The sequence below is a fragment of the Pempheris klunzingeri genome, chromosome 15, assembly GCF_042242105.1.
Source record: "Pempheris klunzingeri isolate RE-2024b chromosome 15, fPemKlu1.hap1, whole genome shotgun sequence".
Lineage (NCBI taxonomy): Eukaryota > Metazoa > Chordata > Actinopteri > Acropomatiformes > Pempheridae > Pempheris > Pempheris klunzingeri.
The window spans coordinates 4,441,437-4,468,026 of NC_092026.1; the positions used below are offsets into that span (position 1 = coordinate 4,441,437).

General features: G+C 43.5%; 5 protein-coding genes across 5 annotated transcripts; 3 read left to right on the forward strand and 2 right to left on the reverse strand.

Moving 5' to 3' along the window:
• Positions 1-31: 31 nt before the first annotated feature.
• Positions 32-1,981, forward strand: tsen15 (TSEN15 tRNA splicing endonuclease subunit). Its single transcript, XM_070845658.1, has 4 exons — positions 32-148; positions 232-313; positions 849-984; positions 1,093-1,981. Exons 1-4 carry the CDS (start codon positions 41-43, stop codon positions 1,262-1,264), a joined length of 498 nt encoding a protein of 165 aa, XP_070701759.1. The 5' UTR covers positions 32-40; the 3' UTR covers positions 1,265-1,981.
• Positions 1,982-2,742: 761 nt separating this feature from the next.
• On the reverse strand, positions 2,743-8,331 carry LOC139214205 (uncharacterized protein C1orf21 homolog). The gene is made up of 6 exons (XM_070844973.1): positions 8,158-8,331; positions 6,885-7,026; positions 5,531-5,610; positions 5,034-5,104; positions 4,826-4,889; positions 2,743-3,696 (listed from the first exon to the last, which is right to left on the reverse strand). The coding sequence occupies exons 2-6, from the start codon at positions 6,973-6,975 to the stop codon at positions 3,658-3,660; spliced, it is 345 nt and encodes a 114-aa protein (XP_070701074.1). The 5' UTR covers positions 6,976-7,026; positions 8,158-8,331; the 3' UTR covers positions 2,743-3,657.
• A 275-nt stretch (positions 8,332-8,606) lies between these two features.
• sec22ba (SEC22 homolog B, vesicle trafficking protein a) lies at positions 8,607-10,708 on the forward strand. The gene is made up of 5 exons (XM_070845648.1): positions 8,607-8,789; positions 9,293-9,402; positions 9,512-9,672; positions 9,772-9,918; positions 10,145-10,708. Exons 1-5 carry the CDS (start codon positions 8,715-8,717, stop codon positions 10,297-10,299), a joined length of 648 nt encoding a protein of 215 aa, XP_070701749.1. The 5' UTR covers positions 8,607-8,714; the 3' UTR covers positions 10,300-10,708.
• imp3 (IMP U3 small nucleolar ribonucleoprotein 3) lies at positions 10,667-13,483 on the reverse strand. The gene is made up of 7 exons (XM_070845649.1): positions 13,284-13,483; positions 13,028-13,135; positions 12,140-12,214; positions 11,977-12,056; positions 11,774-11,825; positions 11,377-11,449; positions 10,667-11,183 (listed from the first exon to the last, which is right to left on the reverse strand). Exons 1-7 carry the CDS (start codon positions 13,418-13,420, stop codon positions 11,157-11,159), a joined length of 552 nt encoding a protein of 183 aa, XP_070701750.1. The 5' UTR covers positions 13,421-13,483; the 3' UTR covers positions 10,667-11,156.
• Positions 13,484-17,360: 3,877 nt separating this feature from the next.
• On the forward strand, positions 17,361-24,545 carry slc35a3b (solute carrier family 35 member A3b). Its single transcript, XM_070845265.1, has 8 exons — positions 17,361-17,448; positions 19,180-19,426; positions 19,606-19,760; positions 20,433-20,555; positions 20,697-20,871; positions 22,843-22,961; positions 23,112-23,245; positions 23,771-24,545. The coding sequence occupies exons 1-8, from the start codon at positions 17,368-17,370 to the stop codon at positions 23,862-23,864; spliced, it is 1,128 nt and encodes a 375-aa protein (XP_070701366.1). The 5' UTR covers positions 17,361-17,367; the 3' UTR covers positions 23,865-24,545.
• Positions 24,546-26,590: the final 2,045 nt, after the last annotated feature.

Sequence of the window (26,590 nt, forward strand, 5' to 3'; positions counted from 1 at the left end):
AGCAGAGCGTGCTGACAGGAGACAGGGTTTACTAATTAAAATGTCGGAAGCGTCAGACACAGGGGACACGTCAGAGAAACCTCCTCCTCTTCCTCACCCCCCTCCTCACCCTCCTCACCCTCCGAGCTGGATCCTCCTGCACCCAGCAGTGAGTGTCAGAGGTCCTCTGTCTGCAGCCACAGGTCTGATGCTGATCAGTGAATTAACCATCAGCTTTTCTTCCTGTTTCAGTACCAGCAGATGAAGGACCTGCAGGTCGGGGACAGTGAGCAGGTTCACGCTGCCTTCCTCGTGTTCATGGATCTCACTGAAGGTGAGTTTAGTGCAGATACAGAGGGGCCATCTAGCAGAGCAATACTCAGGGTTATTATTTATATGTAAGTCATTCCATCTGTCGTAAACTTTACAGACTTGCACATGTTCATCTTTAAATCATCCACGTGTAGTTTGTGTGTAATTGTAAAACTCCTCCTCGAGTTATTAAACTAATTCCCCAAAACGGTGCTGAGGACATGAACTTACATATAACACAGAACTGCTTAATATTGTCCAAGTCTGTTCCAAGTCCCTCATCACACGGATTAAGTAAAAGTGTCAGTGACATAAAGAACATGTGCATTTTGAATATTGAAATATTCTAAAGTCTTGACAAGCACATTTTCCCCCACAGGTTCACTAAAGCTTTTATCATCATGGAATCAGTCCACACAAGCTACATGCTATGTTAGCCTGCAGTTCTCTTATTGGTGTCTAGTGCACGCAGAGTAATGTGCAAAAATAGGTCCGCCAGAGAAAAAACCAACCACTCAGATCAGTGTAAGTGATACCGTGTGTCTTGTTCTCTGCAGTGCGTCGGTGGAAAGACGTGTCTTGTGCCAAGAGTCCTGAGCTGCAGGTGGTGCTGCTGGAGGGGAGGGAGAAGGAAGGAGCACCCATCCACACAATTCTTCCACTGCCCGTTCACCGATCCCTGACCCACAAAAGGTGTCAAGCTACCCGCCTCCTCATTCTTCTGGTTCAAAAACTTTTACTACCACACATTTTTCCTCACACATTTCCCAAACTGCCATCTTTCTCCTCTCTGCCGTGCAGCATACGCCACGTGCTGGACAGAGGCTTCCCCATGCTGCTGTGTGCTGTGGCTGCAGACTCCACGCTGGTCTACCAGAGGATGACTGATGGGTTGGTGACACCTGACCCCCCCGCAGGACCCTTCCAGGATGTGGGACACCGGCAGCACCGGAAGAGACGGCAGCAGCACTGACCGGCTGCAGGGAGAGGAAGACGCCTTGGTGAACCACAGGAGAGCAGAATGATGTGAGCGGTCAGCCTGTCTGTCCGTCCGTCTGTCTGTCTGTGTAAGCTGCTCCCAGAAAGGTCAACGGTGTGCTGACGACACGGCAGAGTGTGAAAAAGGACCAAACCACCACTGTGCTCTTCCGGGTGCTCAGTTAGGACCCACCGGCTACTTCTAAGTAGTCCAGTTCAGGGGTTCCCAAACTTTTGACCTTCTGTCACTGTTTGCTTGTATGGCTGTGAGCAGGTCAACCATACAGTGAGTTTTATTTGGTGAAAAATTTAAATTATGCAGTAATTAACAAGGAAAAAGATCATTTTTCCCCACCTTCTCTCAGCCCCTCGGATTGGAGAGGCCTTACTTCAGACTGGAGGAAACTGGTTTAGTTAATTTTTAGAGAAATCACTTGGTGCCTGTGACAGAACGCAGGCCTGATGACTTGCTGTGCACACACACACACACACACTACAGACTTTAGTAGGTGGTCACGCTCCTGAAAACCTCCGAGCAGGACTTGATGAGTTGTGCATCCACAAAACACTTTGGGTACACTGGATGTGAAGCCTGACGGACACTGGATGTTTGAGGCTGATACAGATGATATTTTGAATTAAAAAAAGGTATTTTGTGAGGTGTGACTATAACTGACTCATACACGGTTAGTTTGTGCCTAATAAATGTAAAGTTTGTGTCTGAAATCATATTTGTTTTTTGCCTTTTGCTGAAAGAAACAAAGACCTTATTTCAGAAACTGGTGGCGTCTAAGTTAACAGCAGCACCTGTTTGTTTGTGAGTTTTCTTTTCCTAGGATGGCAAAGCCAAGATTATCAGCCAAGTCTGCCATTTTACAGTTGGAAAATAAACACATAACTGCTTCCCTGCTGGACAAACTACAGTTATGTGATGGGGACACTGTTTCTGAATGACCTCAGTCATGTCTCAGACTTAAATGATCCCCAAAATGAGTACTTTTACTTTTCATACTTGCTAATGCTTTTGTACTTTTACTTAGAGTTAGAGTCTCAGTAACACAGTGGTGTTTGAGCCAGTGGCCCGCTGATGAAAGCCTTTGTACAGTTGGTGGCGACATTCACAGGGAAAAACTGATGCATTGTCTTGGCTAGCACTGCGAGTAAACGGTTACTGCTGCCAAAAAAAAAAAAAAAAGATGATTTAACTTCAAAACCTGCAAACTAAGTGACGTCATGCAGGCGACGCTGTGCAGATCTTGAGGAAGTGAGATCCAAAAACAAGCTTGCAATTACGTCATGTTGCCAAGCAGAGATCTTAGAGATCTGCTAACACAGTGACGGGGTGTTAACTTGAATAAAACATATAAACATATGGCCGAGCTGCAGTGTGCAGATTGTCAACGAAATGATTCACCTGTCACACAACAGTGTCAGCTGTAAAGGATAAGTTACTGAAAACACTTTTTATTTTTCTAGAAAAACAAAACAAAAAAATCAACATAGAAACCAAACATAACACTGGTGAGCGGAATACATAATCAGACTGTGACGTTGCAGTGTGGGGTTAACATGGAACAGATACTGAAGCAGGGGACATCAGTAGCCCTGCTGTGTGAGTGCACAAGTGTCTCTTTAATGGTGCGACGGTGGTGTCTCCATGAGAGGAAGGACTTGACTACATGAGACAAAGATTACAACACTTCAGCCCTGAGCCTTATTCGACATAAATACTCTACATCAAAGCAGAAACAGACACGGACGGATGGACAGACGCACCGTAGAAAAGGGGTTCATACTGTGTCTTGGAATGCAGGAAGTTTTCCAACCCCTCGACCTTTCGGGATGAAATATTCAAAATGACGCAGATGGAGACATTATTTTCACTCAGAGTCAGCGGCCACGAGAGCACTGGTTGCTACTGCTGTTGGAAATGTTTATTTGCAACAACGGTCTGAATATTTCAGCTGTTTGCAGGAAGTCCGTCAGTCACTAAGGTCAAACTGACCTTCGGGGTCTTATCCGAGCATGTGTGTCTTAAAAATCCCAAGATCTCTGTCATCCAGTAATGGCTTCAACAAGGGTGCAAACCTAAAAGTGCTCTCCCTCTGGAGAGCCTTGAACGTGTATAAATACTGAACCATCTTTGATTTTTCTGGTCGCATCGTTCTTGGTTGATATATGAGCAGGAACTAAAGTTGTGAGCAGGAGGGCAAAAAGGTGCTTGATTCAAGTCAGTAATCCATTTTTCTCAGGCGTGTACATACAAGGGACAGTCGGAAGAAGACAGAGTCCCCCCCCCCCAGACATGGTAACATTTGGTACGGCCCATCCGTAACGCTGGACTGACAGTTCTATCATGTTGAGACTGATGGATCCACGACCACAGTGCTATGTCATATCCTCCTCCTCTGAGCAGTAGTCACGACCCTGCGAACAAAACAGATGTTAATATAGATTTCATTTATAGTTTTATTTGATGTTGCATATTATGTTGTTGTTAATGTGTTCAAAATTGCATGTAAAACTATGAAAATTATAATAAATGCTTTAAATTAGGTATTCAGCTATTCATTTTGTTGCTAATAATAATAAAAAATGATCATATCACAACTGCACTGACAGTTAGATTGTTGATCATTATGAGAGGACGAACTATCAACAAGAAAACAAAGTCCAAGACTTTGTCACACAGGGACACATTCATTGTATTCGAGAGGCCCATTATTCACCATTAGAAGCCTCAAAAAGACCAAAACTTCAATGAACATGTTGTATTTTAACTCACTACCCACACGACAGAAATGTATCTCTGTCATTGTTAAGATTGTTTTTATTCGGCTGCACAAACACACAGGTCTGTGGCTCCAAACATTTTCTCATTAAGCGATTGAAAGGCACTCTGGGACATGTAGGAAACTACGGGCAGAAACAAAAGCAGACAGGACAAGGCTGGTGTTATTTTGTATGTAGAAGAAACAAGACTTGGAGCGAGTTAGTCTGTTTCTCAATACTTTCTGACTTCCTTATCCTGTCTGTGGAAATCAGCCCCGAGCAAGAAAACAACTCAAACATATCTCTTAAAGTCAGCTGTACTTTTTAGCAAACGTTCTGCTCAAAATAAACTACAGTGTCTTTCCTCAGTGCAACCAGGGGACTTATCAGCCAGTGCAGCATTTGTTGACAATGAGAAAATGATAGAACGATGCCAGATAAATACTTTCAGACACCACAAACTGCCTTTTACGCCATAAAACAATCAAACTCACAAAGAGGCCCACAGCTTCACTAAACCTCTCCTCTCTGTGGCCAGATGTCGTCACGCAGCAGCGCCGTCAGTAAAACATGTTTTCAACAATACTGCTTTAAATAACCGCACCAGTGGAACGCACTGGACGTGACAGATTGAGGCTGTTTTGAGGTATCATTATGTCATCCGCTGTGTCCTCACTTGCTACGGATTTGCCGCAGTGATGGGATTAACCTCCATTATGTCATTTAGCGGGAGCTTATTCTAAAAAACATAAAAACGTCCAGTGATGGAGCCACCATTCCTTACTTTTTCAATTTTCTCGTCCAGCATCCTGAAGAATTCTTGCTGACTCTCGGAGGAGTGGATGCTCCTGCAGGGACAAAAGGTGCAACAGGTCGGACAACTTGGAGCGCAAAGAAGAGTTCAGATGGCGACTGGACAGAATATATGCAGCATGTAAATAGACGTCAATGATGACTGCGATGGCATCATGTCATCAGTTCGTGACACTTACAGAATCTTTCCGTTTCCGTTTGACCCTGTTTCGTCAGTGTGTTGACCTTTGCCAAGGAGAGCGCTTTTCTCCTGCAGAACAAACATGCAAAAACACACACAATCAAACATGCGGTCAAAAAGTTGTCTTATGTGTCATTGTTCTGCAGACAGGAGATGAAAACACACGCTAAGATAACGTTTTAGCTGCGTCTGTCAACTAACTAGACTTTAAAGAGGTGTTATTAGACAATATCTGTATCTGAACCTACTAACTTTTACATAACTAAAGGCATTCAGACAAACTCGCACATTATCTTCCTGCATCATTATTGTGCTCCAGCTATTCCTCATTAACATGCAGATGTATGCAGCACGGTGCTCCAAATCTGATCCAATGTGTCTGGACATAAAGTTTAAGTCACGAATTGACCATTTTTACACACAGATGAGCAGCAGCCATCCTAACATCCAGACAGACATAAAGTAGAATACAAAGAGCACGATAGAATCACGCACCGTGCTGTCCTGGCCGTCCACGCCTCCCTCCTCTCCGCTCATGTACTTGACTTTCTCCACCACTTTCATCTTGTACTCATCTGTAACAGAGTGGGAGACAGAGAGGGGCACATCTCGTCTTATTAGCGTGCCACAGCAGAGGCCGGCGGCTGGCACGCAGGGGACGACCCACTCACGGCCGCTCGGATCGGCGCAGTCCTCCGGGTTAATAGTTCTCACAGCTCAGTACTTGGCAAAGTAATTATGTGCTTGAGTTCTCACGCTCCAGATTAAATCCTCCCTTAACAATGGTTGGCAAGCTGCAGACACATGAGCTGTCAGCCTGATTCTCCTCTCTGCTCTGCCTCTCCATCTTCTCTGTCACACATGCACAGCACCACCCACCCCCTCCCTTCGCTCCTCTATCCCACCCCCACGCATTTGGAAAGGAGGAAAAGAAAATACAGTTACGGTGCATAGTAACAGTGGACACATCCAGTTATACCACGTCAGACTGATGCTGCACAAATTAAGATTGCAGCTCACAGATAATTTCAGTTTATGATTCATGTGTAGCTGTTTTCCCTGTCCGTTAATCTGTCCATTACTGTCCTGATTAATCCATTAGTGGGTCTGTAAAACGCCACAGAAAATGGTGGAAGATAACGATCAGTGTTTCCTGTTGACATCCTCAAACGACTCGTTTTGTCCACAACCTAAAGATATTCAGTTTTCTGTCACAGAGGAGTAAAGAAGCCAGAAGATAAATTCACATGAAAGAAGCCGCAGTAAGACCTGACAGCTTGTCATTTAATAAATGTCGTCTTAATCGCTGCCAACCATGTTTCAAACCTCTTTGGCTGTTTTTACATCATGTATTATTACCATCATCATTATTTATCTTTTGAAAGCACTTTTTTTTTTCTCCCACTTGCCCCCAGTTAATCTCAATAAAACAAGAAATGAAACTTGCATGTTGACAATGTGATTTTTTTGTACTTTCTTCACCCACACAAACATCACTTCACATGCACTGCACACAGCATTTGTATATGAACATGTTTATAAAGAGCTGAAACTATTTAAGTGGCAGAATTAAACATCCGCTCTTTTGATAATTAGACGAGTGAATCATTTAACTCGTTTTGTAAAGGTGACACAATTATAGCTGTTGGACAAAGCTGTGAATTTAAATATCTTGGCTCAGAGACAATCTTGTGACAGGCATAAACCAACGAGGTGTGTGTCCAGTGACAGAGACAGACGGTGACTCATATTCCTCAAAAGTCCAGCCGAAGGCCGGATTAAAGCAGCATCATTAGGGAGGTGGAACACGGAGCTACAGGGGAAATGTGTGCACAGTAAGCAGACTGACCAGACAGGAGGTCCCCGTTGCTGTAGGCTTTATTCTGGCCCTCCTCACCGTTGGGAACGGCAGACACCTGCTTGGCAGAGGTACAGCCCATCTCCTCCTCCTCAGCTGCTCTCCTCCTCACCCCTGAGCATTACAGGCACACCTGAGAGAGGGAGGGAGGGAGGGAGGTATGAGGAGTGACACCATGTGATTAGATGTGTAGATCAGGAGTTCACAAACTGAAGACAGGCCTCTTCAGAAAGGTTTTGTCTCTGGGGAGATCATCCGAGGAGCGTCCGTCCTGAGAGTGTGATCCATCTTTGAAGGACAGGAAGTCAAATAATAATAATAATAATAATAATAATAATAATAATAATAAGACACCCCCTGAACTCCAGCACACATCTTTATTAAAATCAATTAGTCATGAAGCGCCCCGCCCTAGAATAAAAACGCGGTCATCTCTATTTATTCTTGGGGGGGAAACAGTGAGATAGACGGTGCTGCCTGGGACTCACACACTCACATGCCGGTCTGGGAAAACACCAATGAGAAGGTGCGCACGGCGCTGCCAGCTGCACCGCAACAATAAGGCCTTTCAAGCTGTTAGGATGCCCCTGTGCCAAGCCGCCGGGTCATTTCTATTAGTGAATGGGGGTTTTCTGTGGCGCTCAGGGGATTAAACTGAGCTGAGCACAAGCGCTCCCATCTCCAGCGTTACATCGGCATGTTAGAGCCGCAGTAATATGGCCAACACAGCGGTGTGTGGGAGCCAGCGAGCCGGGGCTGATCTGCATTAGGCTGGAGGATGCGCGGTGATTGATCGCCATATGGTGTGGTTTGATCCTAGACGCGCTGAGCGTCCAGCTGCAGAGTCAGCTGCTCGGCACACATCAGGGAACATCCTCCTGACTATCAGCCCGCATTTGTGCATTTATATGGATCAAGGCTGCAGCTGCAGCCCGTGAGCGGCGCACCACCGGGCTGTTTCACATCGTTTTAGGCAAGCAGGGAAGAAAACACAGAGAGAGGCGAAATGCATTCCCCGTTAAAGCTGCAAAATAATAATAATAATAATAATAATGATAATAATAATAATAATTCCAGCCATCGTCTTATTTCTAAGCATCGCAGCGAGCGGGGCTCCTTAAACAAATAATAACAAAAGAAGATGCTGAAAAGAGCAGCCATTCCGCGGCCAGCAAGGAGACACCGACACCATATCACATACACGGAACCAAATAAATAAACAATAGATTGTAACATACACGTAGAGCTGAAGAGCAAAATGTACCTTTGAGGTTTGTCCATGTTTTGGGGGCTCCTTCCTCTGGCTCTAGTTCCGACAGGCTTCACTCCACAGGACCCAGACAGACCGCATCTGCACCTCTCGGCTCATACAAGCATCAGCAGTCGAGATGCAGTCAGTCCGTCTGCCAGCTGTCTGCTCGGACTGCTGGAGCTCATGGCTCCGTTAAAGTGAGAAAATAGCGCCCGCCGATTAGAGAATAAACGAGCGAATCAAGCAGCTGCTGAGGCGAAATCCTGAAATAGATTTTTTTGTAAGAAATTATTATTATTTTCAGCGCATTAAAAGCACAGACAGTCCACTTCAGCTGCCACACGATTTTCTGAGGCGACCCACCTCTTCGTGCGATGGAAATTTAACAACGGAGTGTTCGTTTCACCGGTTTCCACTCGGACCCAATTCACCGGCGCACCATGAACTTCCGTCCAGCCCGTTCCTTCTGCGCCGTCAAAGTTGACAGCAAAAACACACAAAGTTTGTGAAGTTCGCCGTTTTGGGACAAAACCGACAGGTGACGCCGCCGATCGCCGACCTCCACCGGCATGATTTCCCTCACGATGATCGCCCGTGTGACGGACGGACTTCCGCTCGCTGCGTCCATACAGGAGGATGAACAGGTTTGAATGGGAGCTAGCTTCCCCATGTAGCCTCTCTGTAGGAAGACCACCACACGCCAAACCCCAGTCAAAAAATGCAGTATTTAAGGACTGCTAGCGACTGTAGAGAAGATCTGCCCAAAACAAGAATAAAGCTGTAGTTTGATTCTCGGAAGTTCATCAGGAGGCTTTGAACACAGCTAGAAAGTCCACGAAGCGGCAGTTTAGTGTGATAAGACTCAGTTAATTCCTTCTGCTGTCCATCAACACATTAATTCATTTTACTGAAAACATCAGTCGAATAAAAGTTTAATCAAAGTTTTGCTAAATTATTTTTCAATTTGTTTTGTGAAAAGTTTAACAACATTTTTTAAAAATGTAATGTTTGCTTCAGCTGCCAGTGAGCAGGGATTTTATATTACATTTTCAACCTTCTTAATCCAGGTCCAAAAACTATTATATGGTCTTAAGACTTGACTTAACTTGACATGCATGTGTCAGTCCTGAACTCGGCCTGTTTCCAGTCAGGGAGAGACCTGCAGCAGTACCAGAGCCAAGCCAAGCAGCTGTGCAGGAAACTGAGCGCTCAGAGTCCAGACCGCTGCACCCTGGAAGCCGGGGACATGAACTTCCAGTAAGATAAGACCACAAATGGAGAATCCAGCTTGAAGCATTTGACACATATATTACCCTGCATCAGTCATTAGAAGTAACCACTGGTTTGGACTGTTTCTTGTTTCCAGCTATATGATAGCACAGGGGGTCTGCTACCTGTCACTCTGCGAGGCTTCGTTTCCCAAAAAGATGGCCTTTGCATACCTCGAAGAGCTCCACAGCGAGTTCAATGACCAGTATGGAAGAAGAGTATCCGCTGTGACGAGGCCATACTCCTTCATTGAGTTTGGTATGACCACTTCTGGTCTGTTGCTTTAAAGAAGCATTCATTTTCTGCACAAACAACAAAATGATTGACTGAGCTTGTATTACACATGCACCGTTGCAGACACGTACATCCAGAAAGCAAAGAAGTCGTACGTCGACAGCAGGGCCAGGAGGAACATGAGCAGTATTAACACGGAGCTGCAGGACGTCCAGAGAATTATGGTGGCAAATATTGAGGAAGTTCTGCAAAGAGGGGAAGCTCTTTCTGGTGAGTACAGTCATTAAAAGGTTCTGTAGCTGCACAAAACAGAAAAGGATATATTATATACTGTAATGAATTATAATATTCCTGTTACTGCCTTTGTGAAAACTCTCTCTCCACTTTTCTTACAGTGCTGAGTCAGCACTGTTACACAACTTTTCAAAAACAAATGTACATTTGTTGTGGAGGAAAAGTTCAGTTCATTTCACCTCAGTCCTCCTTTTCCCCTCAGCTCTGGACACCAAAGCCAGCAATCTGTCCTCTCTGTCCAAGAAGTACCGCAGCGACGCCAAGTACCTCAACACCCGCTCCACGTACGCCAAGGTAGCTGCTGTGGCGGTGTTCTTCATCACACTCATCATCTACGTGCGCTTCTGGTGGCTCTGATGGACTCTCGAAAATAAGGACTTTGACACAAGGGAGGTGTTTCTTTCTGAAAACTCAGCATTTAAACTGATCCTGTTACACTTCTGCTCTGCACCAGGGTGCCTTAAAGGGCTCGTACGCAGTCTGTCCCTGTTGAAGACCCAAATTCTTTCTGTGCTCTATCCAGCTTTCACTTACGCTACGTATACAGTACAAACTGAGCCACAGGTCTGTGACGGGACCTCGCTTCATGGTGAGTTCACGTACCTGTTTACTGGAATATTAAGAGCAGGGTGTTGATGAGTTAACGTTTACATATAGCTGCCGGGGTTTCTTTCGTTATTAAAGCATTAATGCATATGCAGGGCTTTTGTGAAAAGTCTTAATACTGTGATAAAAAGAATGTTTATTGTTCGCAAAGTTTACATGGTAACAAAGATTAAATATTTATCAAACTGTCTGTTTCACAGCTGTCTTTAACACAAGGCATGTTAGTATGAACAGGGACAGTCCTTTTCTCTATGATACATACACACTTAGAAACCAGCATTTCCGGTCACATGCACACCAACCCGGTGATGTTTGGATGAGGAGCACATTACGTAGAGCAAGCAGTGTTACAGGGGGAAGAGGAAGCTGCTCAGTGCAACCGATGTGATGGAGGCTCAGCAGGTTTAGGGTTAAACAGTCAAAGGGTGACGCTGACGGACTCCTAACTTCCAGAATCGGATATTTTGGATGGATGATCAGATATTTTTGCTTTGATGTTCAGTATAGCCTGGAGGACCGCGCTCCTGTTTGTAGAGTTATTCCCTCTGCAGTTTCAATAGCAGGGTTCTTGTCCCTTTCCTGTCCTCCACGGTGATACATGGATGTACTCAGGCGAACATGTCAAAGTCGTCCCTCTGCAAATAGAAACAGTGATAGTCATTCACATCTGCGTCGTGCTTTAGCACAGAAAAATGATGGATGACACTTGTAGGTGTCGTGCCGTGGACTCAAACAGCAGATGGCCATTTGCTTTGAAACTAACCATCTGTGGTGTTTTTACTTCAGCGACTGCAGGATAAAACACGTGAGCAGATCCGGAAAACTCACCTCATCGTTATAATTCACCACATGCTGCTTGATCTTGGAGGAGTCGACCCATGTGACAAAATCTTCCATATTTCTGGGGAGAAGTCAGAGTCACAGCGTCTCTATTTAATCACCTGAGATGCTTTTGCACATGCATCTACACAGTTTGTTTAGTAAGTTAAAGGTTGAGTCAAAATGGCTGATATTTAACTCCTCCTGCAGCTGACTGGATAGAGTAGTGCTGTGTGGCTCAGTCAGAGCTGCGTAGGTACATGAGATTTTTTTTAATGGACAGTTTGCAGACCTGGATTAGATATTTGCTGAATTTTTTATTAGAGTATTGGATTAGAATTGCCGGTTCTCCTTTAAATGGCTCCAGATGTATTGTGAGAAGACAAAACAAACTGTGGGCACTGACCTTGTGACTAGAAGCGCTGGATCTGTTATGATGTCTGGGCCGACACGCACATCTGAGGCTGAGTCAAGGTCAAAACAGCAAAACAACGTCTACCCTTGGGCACAGACAAAACTAAAACTGTCTTCAAAGGAAGTTCAGCTGTAGAAACAGGAAAAAGGTTTTGTGGCCATAAACACCAGCAGCAGAGCAGTCATGAAGGATACGTCCTTGTTCGATGAACGTGATGGCCGTCTTCAGGTTCTGGGCCATGCGAAGCTTCAGCATGATGGTGGGCAGCCTCCTCCTGCAGGAGTCACACGGGCAGGTGATGTGTTATCACATCCGAGGATGCGATGAAGAGCACGACATGTTTGTGGGATGACTCACCTGCAGAACGACGAAGCGGTGACTTTCTCTGTGAGGGACAGATTCTGTTTGGTGGGGATGAGACCGATACTGTACCTTTATGTGAAGAAACGGTAAAGTTAGCAGTGATTTCAGGATTTTACGATCAGACAAACCAATAAAAGGACAACAGACATCACCGTCTGTCAGGGCAGCAGCCTATTAGGTGCTGGGTTACTGCTATCATGAAGCTGGATGACAACTGAAACTCTTCCTATCCAGCTATGTGCATGCTGAAGAGTTGTTAATTACACCACAACAATCATGAGTTAAGTACATAATAATATGAGGTGAATTCAGTTATAGCAAAAAGGGAGAATCAGCATGATGGAGTGTATAAAATACAGAACTGAATAAGAAGCCACAGAAACAGTAAAAATAATCTTCAAATCTTAAAAGGGTAAATCTGTAAAGATGTGCAAGAATTATTATAAACTCAAATGAATCAAATGTAATGTAGGAGTGGCACTCATGGGAGATATTTAACAGTATGTGGATTATTTCCTAATAAAACAATAGAGGGCACAGTTTTTACTTCCAATTATTACTGAAACCTCGTTCTGAATTAGCAGTGATGATATAAAAGAGTTTATTAGAGGCTCTGCACACGTGGAAGGCCTGAAACAGCAAAGTGATTCTACTGATCTATTAAAAAGAATCTATTGCTAATCATTATTTGTCACTTTGCCGTAAACTAATGCCTCCATTGGTCCAGTGATCTGACCGGTTTAGACCTCAGGTCTACCACGCAGCAGCTGAAAAGTGAGCCATCTTTGTGACGCAGGAAAACCTGAGCTAGCCCAAAGACAGCTGCACATCCCGCTGAAGGCTGTTAAGACACCAGATCAGGTTTAAGGCGAACCAGCTCACAGCTTTTCCAGTAGTTGATGTGAGCTCTGGGCCCTGAAGCCATCTTTCTCATCCAGGTCTCTGATTTTCTGGGCCACATCTCGGATGTTACGACTCAGCTTGTTGTACCTGAGACAAGGGGGGAGATAAACAGAGTTACTATTAATAAAACTATTAGATGTTCTATGTTTGTGCTGCCCTGTAGTCTTAAAAGAGATGTAACAATAAGTCTGGCTCAGTAGTGATTATGGCTGCTTTCATAAATAAACCTGCTCACTTGGTGTAGTCCTCCCTCTTCTCGATGCGATACTTCCGCAGCACTTTGACCTCGTGCAGGTTGTTGTCCACCTCCCAGTTGACAAAGTCCACCTTCTTCAGCAGCTTCTCCTCGTGGTGCTTCAACTTACGAACCATTTTTACGTTTGTTTGTTTTTATTTTACGTGTTATTTACCAGACAGGCTCCTTCCCATGCAGGACGAGGCGGAAACAGGAAACACGTGTTAACTCTTCTTCTTCTTCGCTGGTGGCATTTAAGGTCGAACAGGGAGTCAAAGTGGGCCACAGCGCCACCTGAAGGACCTCCGCTGTCAAATCTCCTTAACTGAGTCATTGAAGCACGTTCAGAAATACATATATATATAAGTGAAGTGCAAAAAAGGATGAAACATTAAATAATGCGGATAGAAAACAGGAGAAAGGACTAATATCAATTAATTCCCGTGATGTAATACCACCAAAGGTTTCCAGTTTAATTTGCTTTACAGTGGTTGGTTGTATTAGTGTAGCCTACATGTATTTCTGCCTTCTTTATTAACAACAAATAAGACATATAAGAGCACACATTTGTTTACTCCATGTACCGTTGTATTAGTTTATAAGGACAAATTCATAAAACATAATTAATTAATATCCAACAGCAACAACAACGACACTACTAAAAATAAATACATAAATAAATAAATGGGGTGCCATATTTCTGGAGTTACACAATAAAAATGTTTTGTGTTTGCTGAAGTTTGCCCAGAATGACCCACAGCTGATTTATCATAATTATAATGAATATTATTAACATCACTTTAAATGCATCTGTCTCCACATTAGTGTGATATACAGACAATTGAAAATAAAAAAGTGTAATTTTAATGTGCTCAGTACGCTTTGTGAGTTTGTTAAATGCCATCAAATTTGAGTGAAGTTTGGTGGAAGTGAAGGACACTAACCTCTGGGCAAGACTTGTGATTAGTTTTAGTACATAATTAGATAATCTCTCTTATTTTGTGGGAAACAGTGGAGTTTTTTTTTCTTTCCTCCAGCAGATGTCACCAAACATCTGACGTGTGTGTTACATGTGGATTCTTTCATTCAGGATAGAGGGGCAGAGACTCTTCAGTGCAGCTGCTGGACTCAGAGCACCGCAACAACTTTCACCTCAATGCAGCTGTGAGAGAGTTTGGCTGGAGGTGCCGGTCGGATGAACTTCATGAGTGTTACAAGAAGAGCGTCCAGCGTGTCATCCACATCCTCAGCTGAGACTCTGGCCCACAGGTAAGTCAGTGTGTGATGGAGAGTTTCTTCTGGAGTAGTTTCTTTTTTTGGCATAAAAAGCTTAGATCATCAACATCAATGTGTTTATAACAGGCAGAGACATCTGTTACAGGTAAGGTTGATGCTATTTGTTCAATCATGTCAGGACGCCTTCAGGGACAGTTTGATCAGATGCTACTTTATTATCAGCCGTGACCAAACAACTGATAACATCAGAGGAGCTTTCACTGATGCTTTCATTTATTCAGTGATTCATTCATTCGCTCCTCCTCACACTCTCCCAGCGGATCCACATCCTGATGATGTTGTGAAGTTCAATATTTGTTCAGGTCGACTCCCATAAGAACTAATGAAAACAGATTTCCTGGTGATGGCAGCCCGCTCAGGTCTGCTCTTACTGAACACATCCACGTCACCAGCAGCAGGCCAACTCAGCTGGATGACTTGTTACACTCGGGTTGTAATTCTCAGCACATTCCCCAAGTGTCAGCTGTGCTACCTTGTCCCGTATGCTGAAATCTAACAATGAGGGCTGTGCTTGTACTTGTCCCAAATGTCCCAGAGGTGGAGCAGACCACGATGGACACCCCGCCCTCACTGGGGCCGCACACACTGACACTCTTTGACCTGAGTTGAGTCTGTGTTATCTGATGCTTCATCTGCTCAGGAAAAGTAAAGACAAAAGGTTCGGCGTACTGCCACGGCTGCACCTTGATCTGGGTCGTGTCAGAGCCCCGGGTGGATGTGTAGTCTGACACCCGGGTTTGTGAAGATGTTGACATACAAAGAAACCAGTTTGATGGCTCTGAAACAGGGACGCCTGTCCATGCTGTGCTCCTCATGTGTGATGGGAGACACTAACCCACATCAGAGTGAAAGAAGCAGACCTTTAGTGAAAGGTCTGCAGCTCATAGAGCAGAGTTTAGAGAGGAAAAACTTCAACTTCAGTGAAAACGTGATGTTGTTGTACCCAGAGCTCACGGGAACGCAAAGACAATTCACTTCTCCTCCCGATCTTTCTTTTAAGCCCTTGGTTCAGTGACGCCATAACCTATAGGTTTACTGCTGGGCACCAACAGTGCTCAGTCCTCCAGTCTGCTGCATGGGGTGGTGGAGGAGGACGTTTGGTGAGAAACATGTGATGGTGTGAATGTGAGTGTGTCGTCCCCTCTCTGGGTGTAGGGGATGGAGGCCGGAGGAGCATCCTTTTAAACAACGCCAGGTGAGTTTGGCACAACTGCAAGAAAGATCTGTGCAGCATCTGTGTTAGAGCACCACATTTTTCATCTTTGGCAGGTTTAGGAGCCTTGAGCTGGACTGGTTCTTCTCGGGGGGGCAGGTGGTGCATTTTTACTGTGTTCTGTCGAGACAGCGTGTTGATACTTCATGGGTGAAATACCACCTTGTAAAAGAATTGCATTCAAAAGTAAAAGTACAGAAATGTCAGCAACAAAATGCACTTAAAGTTTCTAAAGTGATTATCCTGCAGACTGGTTAGTGTTATATTATTGATTACTGATGCATTTCAATGTAATCTGTACTTTAATGTTCTAGCTGGAGTTAAGTGGAGCTACTTTTAACTTCCTCATCCTGTTGGGTAGTTTAATCTGTAACAATGTATCATCTTTTGTATATAAATTATTAATCTGTAAAGTAACCACAGCTTTTTAATATATGTTCCTTGAGTACATTTCCCTCTGAAAGATGTAGTGGAGCAGGAAATGGCGTTACTAAGGTCGTAGTTGAGCAACAGGCTGCTTGTTAACAGCTTAAATATTCAGTATTCTAGCAGCCGTCTCAAGTCAACTTCAGCAACTGCTTTTTTAAACAAGTGTGAAGCTCCGTGCATAGGCGGCGACGGAAAATGAAAGCTGATAGTGTTCTTAAAACGTGTGTAGAGGGAGAGTGAGAGAGGAAAGGGTGTTGGGTGTGTAGAAGGACACACACACACACACACACACACACACACACTGACGCACACAAACAGAGAGGGTTTGTGCAGCCGTGTCCCTCTGCTAAGCAGAGCCGCTACATAAGGAGGTCAGTGTGTTGAACACACCACACCTCTTGTTCTGTCCACACTTCTTTGGCCTTCATGGTTCGTTGTACATCCTCCGCTCTCTACAGCGGGGCCTGTAGTAGATCCTCACCAGTGACAACATTCAGAGGGCGTACTACCTAAACTATGCCAGGAGAATAAGTAAGTAATGAAATGAACAGAGAAATAGAAATATACAAATAATGTAAAATAGTTTAGGGTTAAGGGGGAAAAAGTCTGAGGCAGTGACACACAGAGAAACAAGCACAGAAAGGAAGCAGAACAATGTGAACACCATATAACCATTTTATGACTTGGCTCAGTGGACTTTGTCTCATGAGTTGTCAGTAGACGTGAAAACAGACTTACACATCCCACCGCGGTAGTTTCACCACATAGTCTGGTCTAACTAGACTGTGTGTGTGAAATAAGAGAGCAGTGATTTAGTAGTAGGAGGGAAATGCAAACGGTGGGAGAAGAACGGTGTTATGGTCAGTCAGGTCCAGGTGCACACTTGTCTAGAGGTGGTGCGCTGTGTGAGCAGTGGTGGTAGCAGAGGGTAGTTAATAACCACACAGTACAGTAACAGCCTGCTCTTCAGTTTTACCTTGTAAAACCCAGAGGATGTCCCTCAGCTTGAGGGAGGCTGTAGCAGCCTCCACAGTGACACTGCTGCAGAGGTGGAGTGTAGCGTCCCTCTTTTAGGCCCTCTGTGCTCGGGGTGTTTTTAATTTGGGGGCTGGATGAGGTGATGAAGAAAGGTGGAAGTGAGAGAAGATGTTCCAGTCAGGAAATGTGAGACCAAAGAGTGAAAAATGTCTGTCTTCGAGCCTTCAGGACACCGGAGTTACAAAACTGGTAACAATGATCTAATTACAGTGTGTGTGTGTGTGTGTGTGTGTGTGTGTGTGTGTGTGTGTGTGTGTGTGTGCGTGTGTAAAAGTATCAATACAACAGTGTAAAAGTACTCAGGTAAAAGTGGTTAAATATTAACAGTCAATGTATTTATGGTATAAAAGAAAAATACTCAGAGTGGTTGTAAAGTAACTAAGTACTCAAGTACTTAACTACAATTCTTAGACACTTGTACTGTTTCCTTTTTATGTTACTTCATACTTTTACTACACACTGTACTTTTTATTCCACTACGTTCATTTGATGGCTGGAGTTACTATTTAGTCATCCTTCCTGTCACGACTCCGCAGATGTGTCTTAGGACCCTTTGGAAGGGCCCGACCCACAGGTTGGGAACCACTGGACTAAGCAAACTGTATATAAGGCTAGCTCCACCACCACCAACTACTTAGCAGTGTAATAATGTCTCATGTGATAATATATCAGTAGTTTTACTTTTGATACTAGCTGATAACTCTTATGTGCTTGTACTTAGGAAGGATTTTACCTCTGTTCCTACCAACCTCCCCTATATGTGACCGTTTCTACACTGTGGTACTTTTACTTGAATAAAGGATCTGAGTTCTTCCACCTCTGAGCGTTGCAGCAGTGATGCTCACAGCAATAATCAAACGTGATAAGGAAAGACACAGCGGGCGAAAACATGAATTTTTGGCTAATTTAACACGACTTCTTTCAGACTAGTGGAAACAAAACATCCAAAATACACGTAGGTGTTTATTTTTCTACACTTTGTCTCTTTGCATCTGCATTTTTTTCACACTCCAGAAATCTCCATTTCAGTAGCATCTACATACACAAAACCTTCCCGTTTTATTCCCGTCTGTATTCTGAAGGCTTTTAATGAGGGATTTGTCCATATATCATTCATGGTCAGTTTTTTTTTATGGCTGTATTATCTGGTGTATTGAGTCATTCAAAATTATATTCAAACGTTCCTCTGTAAAAACCTTTGGCTCTAAAATATCAACAAAATGAAACTTGACTTAATCCAGTGTTCAGATTTCTGCCCTGGAGATGGATATGTTTGATATTTAGCACATATTTAATTACATATGCACTCATTTGCATATTTAAACATAAACTCTCATAAAACTTGTGAAACAAGAAGTCATCGTTTTAACGTACAAGACAATCGACTAGCGAAGATTCAAAATTCAAACTTTGTACGACAGGAAACTGGAGGCTGTTGTGTGTGCTGACAAACCTCAAGCCACCTCAAGCCCTTTGCTTCTGTTGGTGGAGGACAGAAAAGGCGACGGCTGTTTTGAACTTTGAGTTGTACTGTAAAATACTTCTATTTTTCCCCCCCTGTCCCCTTTATGCTCGCTGTGGGTCTGATCTTTGCTTTATGTGCTCCATGACTGCAGGAATGCCCTACACTGCCTCAGGCTGGACGGACTAGCTTTCTGTTTAACTACCCTTTAACTACTGACCAGCATTCCTCATCACTCTGCACTCACTCTCTCACACTCTTCTGACCCTTTGCATCAGACTTTTATGCCTCCTTCATTGTTCTTTTTCTTGATTTTCTGATATTATTCAGGTTCCCTAAAGCAGAAGTTGGTTTCTTGCTCAAGGACATTTCAGCAGCAATATCTCTTTTCCTCTGATTGAACCAGATTTGAATTCACTCATTCATTCGGTCTCTTTTTCTTTCTGTCCTTCCTGAAGACTCTGTCCCTGTGTGGTGACTCAGACACAGAGTCCCCCACGATGACATTGTCCTCGTCACACTCCTCGATGCTGAAGCACATGTCTCTGGGGGTGCTCGTGTTGCAGACCACCTCACTGGTGCTCACCATGCGCTACTCCCGCACCCTGAAGGAAGACGGCCCCCGCTACCTGGCCTCATCTGCCGTGGTGTCGGCCGAGGTGCTCAAGATCCTCACCTGCACCCTGCTCGTCCTCTTGGAGAACAGTGAGTAACAAGGGTGGGGAGTGTGAGAGTGAGAGGCTTTCTCTGTTGTCTTCTATGCATGCCCCTCAGTCCACTTAATACCAGGACGGCCGGCTATCAGACCCTCTTCTCCTTGTCTCTTCCCTCCATGGGTGGTCCCTTGGCTAAATTACTGACAACAAACCCTCTGTCTCTGCCAGGTTTCAGTGTGCGGGCGATGAACCAGCTGCTGAAGGAGGAGATTGTGAACAAGCCCGCAGAGACCATGAAGTTGGCCATTCCTGCAGGGATCTACACACTGCAGAACAATCTGCTCTATGTTGCCTTATCCAACCTGGATGCAGCCACATATCAGGTAACACATGAATGTGCTGGTTCAGGTTCTGTGTGTGTGTGTGTGTGTGTGTGTGTGATTGAACAGATTTCTCTATGGCAGGGCTACATGTTATTTAGAATAAATGTTGTAAATGTTTATATAAATCCTTGCTTAACCAGTAATTGCTGTAAAATTACAGATTTTCTCAATAACTATTTTGTGTTAATTACAGTATATAAGTTTGTACCCTCAAATTATTTTTAGCTACATCCAGCATCAATGTTTTCAGTATCAAATATTGAATATTAAAGTAAAGTGACCCAAAAAAGCATTTCTTTGAAATGCCACACAGTTTCCAATTTACTTTTTTGTTTTATGATTATTTACTGTTATCCTTCATATGGTCTTAGTTCCTAGTGTGAGGAGGTAAAATAATTCACTATTTTTTAAAAGGTGTTCGTTTTTAACTTTCAATTATATAGCAGCTGCATTCTCATAAAGTACATAAACAGCAAGATTATTGTTGTTGTTCAAAAATAAAGCAGGTCCACAGTGAAACTTTTAAAGTCTGGAAACTTTCCTAGCTCCCCCATGAATTGAAGTTTTCTGTCTGTGTTATTAGTTAAATGGGTTTTTTCTTCTGTACACAACATTCAAGATTTGAACAAAGACGGTACCCGATAATGTGTTAGTGTGTTGTGCTCCATGCAGGTCACGTACCAGCTGAAGATTCTCACCACAGCACTGTTTTCTGTCTCCATGCTGGGGAAAAGGTTGGGCTTGTACCAGTGGCTCTCGCTGCTCTTCCTCATGGCTGGAGTCACCCTGGTGCAGGTACACGGGCTTAGCTGCTGTATTAATGTGGAATGTAGGATGAAGATGAGTTGTTTTTGACTGAATAAAAGAGTTTTGTTTCGCAGATAGACAGATTTCAAGTCCTTTTGCATGTGATCATCAGTGTTTTTACCTCCACAGTGGCCCACAGAGTCTGACGGTGACTCTGAAGAGAAGATCCTGTCTGCAGGCTCCCAGTTTGTGGGACTAATGGCTGTGCTGATGGCCTGTGTGTCCAGCGGCTTCGCCGGAGTTTACTTTGAGAAAATCCTCAAGGAGACTAAACAGAGTGTGTGGGTCCGAAACATACAGCTGGGTGAGTATAACTATGTTGTCTGTTTGTGTGGTGGGATGACGAGATATGTGCTGCGTAAATATTGGTGTGTGTGTGTGTGTGTGTATAGATAGAATAAGACATAGAATAAGACTTTTGTCCAGTGCCTCAACTATTTTTACCACCTTACCTGTTCTCACACCCACAGAAATGTTCTGTGTGGCACAAATCTAAACTAATATAAGGTTTCATCATTTTATATCCAAGTTATATCCTAATAGTAGTTCATTGCCTAAGCAAAGAATGTTTCTGCTCTGATGAAGTGATAAACTGCACTATTGCCTGTTTTATCAGTAACCTATTGATGGGTCAACACTGACCAACCAAAGTGCCAACAAAATGTTTATTAACACTGATAAAGCCCACAGTTTTACTACTAATACTAATACTTATAAACCATGGATCATTACTGTAGCTGTACCAGGAAAACCAACAGTTGTGTTTCCTTTGTTTTGACAGCTGAATATTTTGTAATGTTAAAAAACAATACACATAAAGTTAAGTTTACTCAGTCTGTGAAAACAGGTGTGTATGCCGTCTGTGGCTCTGGAGGGAGGTTTCCAAACGCCAGGATTATGACCCCCCTGATGTCATCAGGGTTAGGATCCAGGGTCTGTGGAGCCTGGCTGACGCTAGAGACTATAAATCAGGATGTTTCAGCTTCTGCTGCTTTTCATTATTCTTTTTTCAGTCTGTCTCTTGTGAGTCCCTCATTTTATGGCCGTGAAATATTAAATTGCTTTTGAGTTTAGGTTCACTACAAAATGATAAAAATACACTTTCCGAATCTCGGTTCTGTATTTAAAAGGTGAAACTGAGCTAGCTCAAATGTATCTCTTCCTTGCAGCTTCTTCCAGGTCGCCATCATCAAGTGACACAGAGGAAATATTATATTTGTATCACGATGTAACCGAGAAAACTGTTTTATTGACACTGTTATTAGCCACCTTTCTAACTTTAAAGATATGACACTGTAGCTGCACGCAAAAGCAGAGAAATTGATCATGCTTTTATAATAGAGAGGGGATAGGAAGAGTCCTGTTACAAAAGTGACCCGATTAATCTTTTCAAGGCTGATTCATGGGGTGCTGCTTATATTCATGCTGTGAACATCAGACATAAAAGAGAGCAGCAGCTTGGTTTTCCTTTATATGTGGAGAAAATAAATACATAAAATTAAGAATTTATTCTTTTCTGCTTATTTCCTCTCACCAAAAGCTGCTTGCTCCCTAAGATGATCTGTTACTCTGTTACCCTCATGGTTAAATGGTTTGCAACATCCTTTCAGCAGAGAACTGTGTTCACCAGAAGTTTGTCTGAATGAGGTCGTCTTTTTTTTTTTCTTTTACGACTGGGCCAGAGCAGAGAGCTGGGGGTTAAAATGTTACAGACAGACTTTCATTGCCTTGTTCTGTACAAGTGTGATGACAATAAAGTTGAATCTAATCTAATCTAATCTTTAATCGCTCTCTGTGTTGAAACCTCCCAATTAAATGAGCTTTATAAGCACTCAAATTCACAAAGCAATCAGTTAATGTGTGAAATAGGTTTATAATGAGAAAATAAAACCTTATGTTTCTCAGTATATGTCTGTGAATGTCTCAGTGTGTGTGTGTGTGTGTGTGTGTGTGTGTGGTTCAACAATGGGTCAAAACAATTGATTGGTGCTGGGGGAGCAGGGAGGAGTTAATGGCAGGTTTATGGGCGTGGGAATGGGCGGGAAACCTGTCTAACATAAATCTATTCCAGTCTGTCCTCTACGAGTGTTTGTGTGTGTAAATCTTCTTCTCTAGACTCTATTGAACCGTGTGTGAGGGAGCTGGAGCTGTAAACTCAAACGCAGCGGCCTCCAGTGGCCTCCAGTGGGAAGGAAGCAACAGTTAAGGCATCATTTCTCCTTTGCAGGTGAAGTTCAACAGATATCACACCTGTCTGTCTCTCTGTCTCCTCCAGGTTTGTTTGGCTTTGTGTTCGGCTGCTCAGGGATGATGGTGTATGACGGCCAGAGGGTGAGACAGTTTGGAGTGTTTCAAGGCTACAGCAGTGTCACCTGCACAGTTGTTGTCTTACAGGTATAAACGCTATGTTTCTATGAATGATTGTCGCCTCATCGTCTGAGCCTTATCTGTTGATTTACAGCAGTAGAGGTGAAACACGCTTCATGTTGTGTGTGTTTGTCAGAGTGCAGCGTGCTTTCACAACACAGTGTTCTCCGTCTGCAGGCTCTGGGCGGGTTGGTCGTGGCAGTGGTCATTAAATATGCAGACAACATCCTCAAAGGATTCGCCACCTCTGTGTCCATCATCATGTCTGCGTTCATGTCATATTTCCTGTTGGAGGACTTAAACCCCACCAGGTAAACACGTACATGCTCATGCACACCCCCACGAAGCTTTAGGTTTGATTTGTGACTAATCAGCCATGCTTGCAGCGTTGCTCTCTTCAGCAATGTCAGGCTGTTGGTTGGTCCACCACTTTGGTCCAGACATGAATATTTCAACAACAATTTAATTAATTGTCATGAAATTGTGGACAGACATTCGTGGTTGCCAGGTGATGTGACCTCACAACTATTGGATGGATTTCCATGAAGTTTTGTGCAGACTTTGAAGTTTCCCCCACAATGATCTGTACACACTGTGGTGACCTCTGGCCTTTCCTCTAGCGTCATCATTAGATTGTAATTTAAAAATCTAGTACTTTGGTTTATGACCAAATACCTGCAAAACAAATGAGATTCCCGTCAGCCTCAGCTGCACTTTGTGTTTCGGGCTAAATAGCAAAAGAACGTAATGTTTAGCATCTATACAACAGTGCTTTTTAACTGTGATTTAATTGATTTAATTAATTAATTTCCTTATTGATTTCCTGTCTCTCTCAGTGTGTTTTTCCTGGGGGCCGTGCTGGTGATTGCTGCCACATTTCTTTACGGCTGCGAGCGCAAACCCACCAGTGGCAGCCCCATCAAAGTATGACCAGGAACCTCTGTGCACCTGTGAGCCGTGACGGTTAGTTTGTCATGTGGAAATGAATAATGTGGGGAAAAGTGGACGTGATAAAACCTGTTACTGCCAAACAACTACAGCTGGAGGCTGATGAGAGTGACTGTGCCCCATCACTCCTCTGGAAGAAAATGCTGCTTTTGCACAAAAGATGGTCAGCAATGACAAATGCATTCCCTTTGTGGATGTATTTATGGTTTTTCTCATAAAATACTAACAAGCATAAAATGGAGCTAAGTTGCCATGCCAACAGACATTGCAGTGTATTTAACATATGTATGTACGGTCAGTGTAATTCAAAGGGACCAGGAAGGAGTCATGGATATTTCAAATATTTCATGGTATTTTATAGTCCAATATTTCACTCATGTGTTTATGTTATGGGATGTAGGGGAAGTTGTGTATTTACAAAACAGAAAGGATGTTAAGGGTGCTGACAGCGCCGGCCTCAAAGGGAGGAAAATCCTTCCATCTAGTGGTGGAATTAGGCGCAAACTTGCTGCAAAGAGGAGGGGTTACCTCTGTTCGAAGATGCTGAATGTCCTTTTTTTTTATATGTGATGAGATAAGATGGGATACGACTGCTATGACCTTGCTGCTCACAGTCTGAGTATTTATATCAAAAGCACTCATTCTGCTGTTTTTAGATGCAAAATAAAGGTCTTTATGTAAAAACAACTGAATAAATTAAATCATCTTTTATCCTGAAACAAACCAGCTCCGCCTTGATCTCTCTTCTTACTTCAAAGTGACATGAATGGATAAATTGGAGCTGTAAGCGAGCGTGTGTGCACACTCTCTCTCTCTCTCTCTCACACACACACACACACACACACACACACACACACACACACTTTAATGCATACACACAGAGCTGGGCACACCAATGAATATTTTGAACTGTGTTTTTTTCAGTTCCAGTTGCAGTGCACTGAGAAAAACCAAGCCAGTCTCTATAGCAACAGATGGCCGAAAGAGCTGCGGTGCCGCGACAAATGTAGACACACTGAATTAATATAACCTATTTTAACCTCTTTGAGTGTTTTACATGGTAGTAACAGCCATTTTTATTCAAGAATGCCCCTGAAAAATAAAACAGAATTGAGGCAGATGAACAAAAAAAAAAAAAAGAACAACACATCATTCCTATTTTGCCAGTTTTCTCCCTCTCTTTGTCTCGTTTACAGTCACAGGTAATCGTTGCATAGTTGTGGATTTCAGAGCAAATGAGTGTGTTTGGATTGGAGTCAGTGTGTGTGTGATGAGGTGGACAGACAGGGGAGAAAACGGGCAGGCAGATGGGAAGGTGAGGCGTGAACCTGGAGAGAAGCACAGATGGAGGATGAGTCATATGACTTGTGCGTGGAGTAGCAGGCAGGGACTTGGACCGAGCCACTGGACAGACCATAGCCATGACACAGGAAGGCTTTCATCTGTGATTATCTGCAGAAACCTGCTGCAAAATAACGCACATTAAAGACACGAGGACAAACGACCTCATGCAACCAGCATGAACAAAATGGCACTAATTCAAATTAGTGATTTTTATAAATGCAGTCTGGTTTAATTCCACACCAAGGAAACTATCAAGAGTACATTTAGATTCCCTGAATATAGGAAGATGTTCGTGACTTGGTAGTGCAGCATAGCCTGATCAGCGCCCCACCAAATCTGCCTTAGGTCTGACTACAATTCGGCCCTGTTCCAGCTATGATATATGCGTCCTGGACTGCTATCACCCTCTGGTTTTAAATTAGTTGTATGGCACTAGTCCAAGTCATTTACACCACACTTATTGAAAGCATAGCAGACATTATTTATGTAATGTGGTCTCTGGTCCAGTCCTTCTCTCTGATAGTTTCTGACCCATGTGAATACAATAACAGCTGCACTACGGAGGCGAGTGAGTTGGAAACACGTTGATGCATAAGTTTGGTGTATTAGCAAAACTCCATTGAAAACTACAGCAGATTTGTTTTTCTTCCAGACTTTTATGCAAGGTGGGTGCTCTTAATACAATCTGATTGATGCATGAGTTAAATCTTAAACTAAAAAGATTCATATAATACTTTGTCTCTTTTAAATCCTCTGAATACATCCTTAAACTCTGGTACTGAGTGTGCTGAAGAAGGCCTTTGTTGGCACTGACGGGGTTGAACCAGCCCGCAGGGTTGTTTTGGCTGACTTTTCAATCAAAATGTCTTCTGGTATCAAGTTATACAAAACAAATGCTATTCTTAAAGTTCTCAAGGACAGTTCTTGTGTCTCTCTCACGCTCTCATGCAATAAGATCTACATAAGGATGCAGGATGCAGTTCTCGTTGTGGTCTAATACCTCTGTGGTACGTCTAAAAAAAACAGCGTTGCTTCTTCGCTAAAAAGCAAGCAGAACTCTTTAATGCAGTCCAAAACTTGTCCAGGGCCCAAACAAGCCTGGGTGCAAGCTGGGCCCTTTACACTAGTTTGTTGTAGACTTCCATTCTGACACCACACTGTGTCAGATCCAAGATGTAATAACCGCTCTGGCTTGTTATAATGGTCCACTTCTCCAAATCTTTCGGGGGACAATGAGCCGCTGGCATCTCGAGCGCAGGGAAACCATCAGTCCTCTCTTCTCTGATCGGCTTCATCACCTTCATAGCCCCTTTTCTGCAAGTGCGAACAACTATACTTTTTGTCTGTGCAACCGTTCGACCCTC

Bases quoted from the DNA above. Each gene is read 5' to 3' on its own strand.
- tsen15 (XM_070845658.1), top strand. From the start codon at position 41: ATGTCGGAAGCGTCAGACACAGGGGACACGTCAGAGAAACCTCCTCCT. The intron at 149-231 runs GTGAGTGTCAGA...TTCCTGTTTCAG, and splicing joins GGATCCTCCTGCACCCAGCA to TACCAGCAGATGAAGGACCT. The intron at 314-848 runs GTGAGTTTAGTG...TGTTCTCTGCAG, and splicing joins GTTCATGGATCTCACTGAAG to TGCGTCGGTGGAAAGACGTG.
- LOC139214205 (XM_070844973.1), bottom strand. From the start codon at position 6,975: ATGGGCTGTACCTCTGCCAAGCAGGTGTCTGCCGTTCCCAACGGTGAG. The intron at 5,105-5,530 runs GTGCGTGATTCT...TTTGTTCTGCAG, and splicing joins TGGACGGCCAGGACAGCACG to GAGAAAAGCGCTCTCCTTGG. The intron at 4,890-5,033 runs GTAAGTGTCACG...TTGTCCCTGCAG, and splicing joins AACGGAAACGGAAAGATTCT to GAGCATCCACTCCTCCGAGA.
- sec22ba (XM_070845648.1), top strand. From the start codon at position 8,715: ATGATTTCCCTCACGATGATCGCCCGTGTGACGGACGGACTTCCGCTC. The intron at 8,790-9,292 runs GTTTGAATGGGA...GCCTGTTTCCAG, and splicing joins CCATACAGGAGGATGAACAG to TCAGGGAGAGACCTGCAGCA. The intron at 9,403-9,511 runs GTAAGATAAGAC...TCTTGTTTCCAG, and splicing joins GCCGGGGACATGAACTTCCA to CTATATGATAGCACAGGGGG.
- imp3 (XM_070845649.1), bottom strand. From the start codon at position 13,420: ATGGTTCGTAAGTTGAAGCACCACGAGGAGAAGCTGCTGAAGAAGGTG. The intron at 12,215-13,027 runs GTGAGCTGGTTC...CTTCACATAAAG, and splicing joins CATCAACTACTGGAAAAGCT to GTACAGTATCGGTCTCATCC. The intron at 12,057-12,139 runs GTGAGTCATCCC...TGACTCCTGCAG, and splicing joins ACCGCTTCGTCGTTCTGCAG to GAGGAGGCTGCCCACCATCA.
- slc35a3b (XM_070845265.1), top strand. From the start codon at position 17,368: ATGTTCCAGTCAGGAAATGTGAGACCAAAGAGTGAAAAATGTCTGTCT. The intron at 17,449-19,179 runs GTAACAATGATC...TCCTTCCTGAAG, and splicing joins ACACCGGAGTTACAAAACTG to ACTCTGTCCCTGTGTGGTGA. The intron at 19,427-19,605 runs GTGAGTAACAAG...TGTCTCTGCCAG, and splicing joins GCTCGTCCTCTTGGAGAACA to GTTTCAGTGTGCGGGCGATG.